The sequence below is a fragment of the Camellia sinensis genome, chromosome 7 (genome assembly GCF_055761805.1).
Source record: "Camellia sinensis isolate YWXY chromosome 7, ASM5576180v1, whole genome shotgun sequence".
In the NCBI taxonomy this organism is placed as follows: Eukaryota; Viridiplantae; Streptophyta; class Magnoliopsida; order Ericales; family Theaceae; genus Camellia; species Camellia sinensis.
This window is the reverse complement of record NC_138967.1, coordinates 177,352,843-177,360,775: the sequence shown is the minus strand read 5'-3', so window position 1 is coordinate 177,360,775 and position 7,933 is coordinate 177,352,843. Positions and strand designations below refer to the sequence as shown.

The window sequence follows — 7,933 nt, the reverse complement described above, 5'->3', positions numbered from 1 at the left end:
GCAGCGTCGCCCTTTCGTCAAATTGATATTTTCACACTGCACCATCGAATGTTTAAAAATGATTTTTGATCCTCAACTGCTTGTATGCCCATAAGCTTTTCCTGTCAAATCTGTCTTGCAAAACCCCCTGTTTTGGACATGGATTTGCGCTACTGGAAACTCAGTCGGTACACCTTAGTTTTAATTCCTTTCCTCTGTCAGCGAAAAACTTTCGTCACCTCTAAAAACTCTTGTTTTGTTGGCTGTTGTTTTAGAAAATTTTGTTCCAACGCCAGTACTCGAAATATAATGTGCAAATTTCTCCATCATTGCAGGAACCTCTCTCTCTATCCCCACCCCACCCCCTCTGCAGGGAACTAACTATTTTAGTAAATAAAGAATTCATCAAAAGTATGGGAAAAAAATAAAAGGAAGCTGTAATGGTCCAAATTATAGAATACCCCGAAGATATAAAGGACTTTAAAGTATATTTTGCAAACTGATACAATGTTGTCATACAGCCAAAAACCTTGTTACAACTCAAAATTTTCTCAATCTACGCCTATAGACCAAACAAATACATGGGAACAAGGGACTACAGCAAATGATGAGAAATTTATTAACAAATAATATACTAGGGGAAATTTTTTTTTTTTTTTTTTTTTTTGTGTGAAAAGATTATAATTGTAGAACCACTATGCTCACATGTCCTCTCCCTCGTTATGTGTTTTGTTGATTCCAGAGGTATGTCCATTTTGATCGTGCACGAACGTAACTGCATCACATGCTATTTGACTAGAGATTGGATGCACTACACAATACATCTACAAAAAAAAAAAAAAACAGAAAAAGAATACCAGGCAAATTATAAGATGGAAAGGAAGACCAACAGTGTGGAATAAATTTTTAAAAATTTGCGAATGTATAACACAATTGGAAAGTTCAATTTTCAGGGGATATGCAAACATGCCCAATCTTAACAACATCATATAGATTAAGCATTCTAAAAGGGAATCTCTCTTAAAACCTAGGTTAACTTTAATCACTTCAAACTAAAATTTTAAGATAATGCTTTATTCTCCCCCGGTTCCATTTGAACTTGACTCGGGCAGGAGACAATTAATTGAGATATATTAAAGTTCTTCTCCACATAACTTTCCTTAGACATGTATGGTAAAAATTTCGAACAATTACTATTTCTCACCTTTGCTAGGCTTTTTCAACAAATTGAACATCCAATTAACATGTACAACATGCCGTTCCCAATTTTCCAATGTGCATTTCAGTTCCATTTAGCTACCTCTTTCAATGTCCAAGGATGACTTTACCACATACGACCCATAATAATAATAATAATAATAATAATAATACAAACGTAGGGTTCTTATCTTCTGCTGTAAGCTTTCCGGTCAAACAAAAAGTAGCCTGAAGTAAAAGCATAGAACTTGAGGATATTTAGGCCCCATTTGGTATCACTTATAAGTTAGTTCGAATGACATGGTTTTTTAAAATAGTAACTTAAAAAAATTAAAATAAGTTGTAAATTTGTTTGGTGCAGCTTTTGATAATCTGTTCAAAAATTGAATCTGTTTAGTTAAATAAGCTATCACATAGTGTTTTTGTTGTGCAAATACAGAATGCCTTAAAAACTTATGCTGAAGACAAAAGAGATGGGGCTTTTTTGTCTATACGTGATCAAGGGTTTCACATAAATTAAAGAAAGTTACAAATTGTAGCTTAAGAAAAAGTCAAATAAGTTATAACTAAAAATTGCAACCAAACAACATTAGTTGAACATTTTCTTAAGCAAATAAGCTAAGTAAGTTAACTTATAAGTGCTACCAAACGGGCCATAGTTATTCTTTGCTTCCTTCACTTGGTTTTTTTTTTTTTTTTTTTTTTTTTTCAAAGGGGACATTGGTCATTTAGATCCAGATATTCTTACCATATACTAGGGTGTTACAAAGGCTTCATTCGACATCTTTTACTTCAGCTTCAACATCAACAACTGAAGAAAAATCCTTTTCTGCAAAACCAAGGGTGAAAATTTCAAGAATACGTTAATATTTAAGAACCAATAATATCTTAGGAGTTCAAAAGGAATGGTTTGGAAGGAAGTTAAAAAGGGTTATTCTATTTCTTTGTTTTCTTTCTGTTATTCTCCAGAAAGTGAGGTGGGGAGGATGGCTTATGATTAATAATCATTTGCAATATTCATAAATACTTTCTTAAATTATAGCAAATCCAAGAGGACTTCACAAATACTTTATATTTACAAATACCTTTCTTGGAGCGAGGATAGAAATTTTTAAATGCTTCCCCAAATGTAGCAGATTGGTTGGAGAACGTCACAGGATCCCTTACAAACTCATTGCCTACAACTGAATGAAAGCAAAATATTTCAGACATACACAAAGATGTGAAGACTAATTTTTAAAGGCTCTTCATAAATCAAGATATTGTTTTAAAATTAATTAACAGTGAGCGACTATTGCCACTACCAGATCCATTTTGTTCATTATGATACACAAGAGAAACAATAAAATTTAGCTATCACTTCAAGTTTGATAAAATTACAATTAATGCTGAAACCAATATTTTTATAAATACGCTTCTGGAGCATTTTAAGCACCCTAGCCCTAGGATGCTCCAACAAGAGAACAAAGAGACGGGGAGGAGGGATACACCCCAACTATTACTATTGTAAATACACACATGCTACTATATAAACACCTAACACTGACCAGCCACATTTTCTAATCCGGACAGAGTTTTGGGCAGTGTGGATGAATGGTGATGAGCTGGTCAGCGTAGGTCCTTTTGGGCACCAAGATGGTGAGAAAACACCAGAGGTGGAGGAGGTGAGAGTTAAGGCAGCCCAGTAGGAGAAAGGGTGGCAATAGAGAAAGAACTTCTAAACTTTGCCGAAGGGGGTTGATGGCTTGCTGCATTCTCCATGTATGGAAAACATCCCCTTATATGAAGGAGTCAAGCCATGGATGGTAGGTCAGCCAAGCACAATGTCCCACAATGGGGAAAGGTGGCTCAACCCCCTTTATTCGACAATCCAGAGGTTTCCAAACTATCAATTGTACGGATGATGAAACTGCAGTGGGTAGGTATGTTAAGCCTTGAGGACTGTAGCAAGGATTTGCAGAGGTAGGTATGATGCATTCTTCGAGGTGTCACTGTTGGATAACTTGACATATACTGTCGAACTTATTTCCTATTAATTTAAGCTTTTGGGGCAATTAACAGAGCTCAGGTAGGGAAAGGTCATAGGCAGGGCCAGAACTAGGAGAGAACTATGGGGGGCCATGACCCCCTTGTTTCTTTCTGTGAAAAATATTATTTGTCATAGAATTTTGAATATATATATCATTTTATACATAAAATGGCCCTCCAGTATAACTAACATATATCTCATTCTTCCCCCATCTAGAATTCTCTTTTTATTTTGCACCAAAAACACCTTCTTCATCCTATTAGAAATTGCTTCTATCGTATTTAAATTTTTTTTCTACATACATATAATTTATATATCATATTGTACACACACGAATGTATATGATGAAAAAAAATTATTTTTCTTTTGGCCCCTCTGGTAATGAAATCCTAGTTCCGTCCCTGGTCATAGGTCCAAGTTCTCCATTTGCACTTGCTCCCATTTGCATTTTGCTTCTCTATGTATTTATGTTTGCATCCCCACATGCAAGAAGGGATTGCATGTGAGGAAGGGTGTTGGATAACATAATATACATTGTTGGGCCCATTTCCTAACAGCTTAAGCTTTTGGGACAAATGGTGATCTAACAGTCACATATTTTGGTCAAAGCCACCCTCTCCAGTCTGGTTGGAGTCACTCCAAAGGGTGAGACAGGCAACCTTGATGATCCCTTAACACTATCTTCCAAGCAACACACCTCTAGTGATCCCGAGTGGGGTTCTTAGGCCCTGATCCCGGCCTAAACTGGTGTAATAGGTATGGAATTGTTTAGAGACCAAGTATAAATAGGAGATCCATCGGTGAAATCCACTCAGCAGGGGTTACTTGGCTGAGCCAAAAGCGGGGGCCAATTTGTGAGGTAAAACATTCAATAATTGCCTCCAAATTTCAGGAGGTTTATAAGACATTAGGCTAAGATGAAAATTATAGTAAAATCAATTCTATGATCAATTCTGGTACTGACATACTCCTGCAAAACTCAACAAAAAAACAAAGTGTCCAGTAAAACCAATGTGAGTCAAGTCTCAAATAGAATGTCATCACCGTAATATTGTAAGAGAGTGGTAATACATTTTTAGAAATTCAATATAGTATATTGGCCCCGACTTAGTAGTTTACCAGAGAAAGGTTGAGTACAAAAGGGGCACAGCTGCAAATCATCATTGATAGCAGATCTGCAGGAAATTGCATCAGCAATGAAGTTTTAGTTTATTTTTTCTCTTTGATAAGTAATTGCATCAGTCATGAAGTTAAGTAACTTACGAGGCAAAACAATTATGTAGAAGGCTTCATAAATTTTCCCCACATCATAATGGGTAATAAGTTATAATTATGACTCATCTTACCTGAAAATCTGAAACTCATTTCCACAGTTTGGACACTGCATTTAGAGTGGAAAGTCAAGGAAAAGGAATCAACAAGCGCAAAAGAGAGTGAAACTTATTCAATAACATGCTTCATGTATAATAACCACCCAACGGAACAATATTTTTATGCTTTTACATTATATTGTTTCTTTATTACATATAAAGTGAATTCTACAAAAGCAGAGGGCAACCAAGCAGCATCAGACAGAGATGCAAATTTCACAAGGAAACACCTCCAATTTTCATGATTGTGCAGGTAAGTGTATTGTGTGTCTAGATTCTCTAGAAAGCCATATCAAAAAATAAAATAAAGAAAAAAATGGAATTTTCAAACTACTAAACTATGTTGCTTTACATGCACTACGAACATATTTAGAGATTAAAACCTTGCTACAAGAAGTGTAATATTTAGAAGTGCAACAAAAAGCAATTGAAATGTCTACATACATATTATAGTTGGGAGTTTCTCCCTAAGACTGCTACGTAACAATTATTTTTTTTTTTATTTACCCAACTTCCCACTCCAGTCTCTCCAGGTGAGAAATTAGTTGAAAAAACCTTAAAATTATGGATTTCGCAAATGGTTTCTTTACAGTAATGTGAAATCAATCAACACAAGGTCTTCTATATCTTCCCAGCCAAGTCATATATTCTTTACACAATTGGTCATGCGGTTGGTTGATTTACAGTAGGTTCATTCAAGAACATAGTTTGTCTCCCATAAAGCACTTCCTTGATAGTTTGTCTCCCATAAACAAATAATTAAAAAGGCTTATGAAGATTTTAATCATCTGATTAATGCACATGCTTAATTATTCCTCCAAATAATAGCACTAAACATTATCTTTGAATAAACAGTATATCTGGCAATAAATTCACAATAAGAGAATCAGTCCGAAGGAGTGAATCCCATCTTTCAGGGCAGTGAAAAACAGCCAGCATACATGGACAATTTTAAAAATGAATGTGTCCACACATATGCAATTGCTAAAAATCCCAAAATAACAGTAAAAGAATATTACTCATATCATCAAACATTGACCAAATATTAGGAGTAACTCATTTATAAGAACACTTCAAGATACAGCGATAAACAAGATGCTGGACTCTGTCTCGAAGTACAAGCTGGCATGAAAACTAGAACAACGTCTCCATATAACATAATAAATATAAATGTGTGATTGTGTTGGTATGCTTATGAAGACGTGATCAATTACTTCTCTCTCTCTCTCTCTCTCTCTCTCTCTTTGGCACAAGACACGATCAATCATTTAAATTATGGAGTGATTGGAAAGAAGCTTGTTTCATGTGCCCAATCAAACAGTCAATCAACAAGGTGAAAATTATAAGGAGTAGAGCAGATGAACAAAAGTTAAAGTAGCCTCACACTGCTTTGAACTATTTCTCGTCCTGCCCACCACAGAAAAGCTCCCAAACCCACAATTGGTAGAATCACTACAAGGAGCTAGATGTGAAAAAGCATCACAAACAATCAGATCCAATGACAAAAATTGGCTCGACTTTCAAGTTAGTAATATCAGAAAATACCTCACAAGGTAAATGTTGCTGATATATAATGGTCAACAGATATCAACTGAATTAAAGCATTTAAACAATGTATGGAAAATATCTCAGATTTTTAGAGACATGAAATGTGGTACTGGCACCATAGGAAAGGTACTTGAATCAAAGCAATGGATGTTGCCAATGCCAACCCAGAAATTATAGTTGGACAAGAGAATGAATGACACAGTGAGCAAAGTAACATGTCAAACACAAACAATCTAGCATGAGATTATTTAGATAGTATAGCATATCTTCTTAGCACATCTCCAATCCTTCATCAATTTTTTCATGAAATTCCAATTTGATGAAAAAATGGCTAAATATGAGCTCTACCCATTTCATCAAATCTGTGTCAAATCAAGGGAGAGACAAATTTTCCATCGAATCAAGATAAACAAAATCTTTCACCAAATTTCCAACAATCATATTTTTACTCAAATTAATTTTAAAAAGAGTACCGAATGGAGATGGTTTTCTTTCATCAAAAATTGTTAAAACAGGTTTTACCATAAGTTTATAATTTTTTGAAAAGATTTGATGAAAAGATAGGAGAGCAAAAATTGGAGTGTTCCATACCAAATTAAACTTTTAACCAAAATTTCACTAAAATTTGATGAAAAAAAAGGGGTAAAGATTGGAGATGCACAAGTACTGGATTAAAATTCAAAAACACATGAAACATGTTGGCAGGAAAGAAGATAGAAAAATTAAAGGCTAAACAATAAACATATGTACACAACAGTAATCCAAGGTAAAAATTCTGCATACAGGTCCTTTCAGAGATAGTGTATGTTGGTTGTGTGAGTAAACCCAGATAATGTGTGTGTGTGTGTGTGTGTGTGAGAGAGAGAGAGAGAGAGAGAGAGAGACCCAAACAGAGACAATTGCATCCAAAACCCAACCAAGCTGTCCAGTCATAGAAAGATAAGTCAAGCCAACAGCCAAAGCAAGATTACCCAAAATCCTAGCAGTGCTGCTATTATCTCTCCCACCACCACCACCATTAAACCCAAACCCTTGATTGAATTTAACCACAACCACCCTCTTCTTCCTCTTCCACCCCTCCTCCCCCACTAAAATCCCATCTTTATCCCTACCCACTTCCAAGAATGACCATCTCTCTCTAAAAACCCCCAATTTGAACCTTCTTTGATGCAGAGAACCAATCTTTGTTCTCGAAACAGAGTGACAGTTAATGGGTTCTGAGAATCTCAACCCACAACATCTCTGTCTCTTAATTCGATCATCATGTGAGGTGTTTAAGGCTGAAAGATTGATAGAAATTTGTAGCAGTGTTGTCATGGCCAAAAATGGAAGAAGTTCAAAACAGTGATTTTGGGTTTGCCTCTGGATCATCCATAGCTTTTCAAGAGATAAACACAAATGGATTTTTCTTAGCTCCATATATTAATTAATACTATATTATTATTATTAATTTTATTAATTATATAAATTATAAATATTTAAATTTTTAAAATTATGTTATATTATCCATTAATATTAGGGGTGAGCATGGTCCAGATTGGATCGGATTGGGATAAAATCAGGACCAATCCATTATGTACGGTTCCTAAAAAATTGGAACTAATTCAATCCGTTTAAATCATGGAACCAATCCGAACCAATCCATTTAAATACGGATTGGATCGGTTTAGGACCATGGATTCACATAATTAAATAACAAAAATATATTTATAACACTTTAATTTTATAAAAATATTAGTTCCACAATAGCAATATATTTTTCTATAATAGCGACATACTGTTCTAAAATTTAAACCATAAGAAAATTGGT

At 34.9% G+C, this 7,933-nt stretch overlaps 1 protein-coding gene across 1 annotated transcript; it reads right to left on the bottom strand.

Annotated features, from left to right (window-relative positions):
* Positions 1–450: 450 nt before the first annotated feature.
* Positions 451–7,631, bottom strand: LOC114278831 (uncharacterized). The gene is made up of 7 exons (XM_028220970.2): positions 7,009–7,631; positions 5,960–6,037; positions 4,552–4,586; positions 4,325–4,380; positions 2,262–2,360; positions 1,925–2,005; positions 451–803 (listed from the first exon to the last, which is right to left on the bottom strand). The coding sequence occupies exons 1-6, from the start codon at positions 7,540–7,542 to the stop codon at positions 1,950–1,952; spliced, it is 858 nt and encodes a 285-aa protein (XP_028076771.2). The 5' UTR covers positions 7,543–7,631; the 3' UTR covers positions 451–803; positions 1,925–1,949.
* Positions 7,632–7,933: the final 302 nt, after the last annotated feature.

Excerpts from the sequence above, each read along its gene's own strand:
- LOC114278831 (XM_028220970.2), bottom strand. The coding sequence starts at position 7,542 with ATGGAGCTAAGAAAAATCCATTTGTGTTTATCTCTTGAAAAGCTATGG. Across the intron at positions 6,038-7,008 it reads ATGCAATTGTCTCTGTTTGG|CTCCTTGTAGTGATTCTACC; the intron begins GTCTCTCTCTCT and ends TTTCACATCTAG. Across the intron at positions 4,587-5,959 it reads GAGAAATAGTTCAAAGCAGT|TGTCCAAACTGTGGAAATGA; the intron begins GTGAGGCTACTT and ends CTCTAAATGCAG.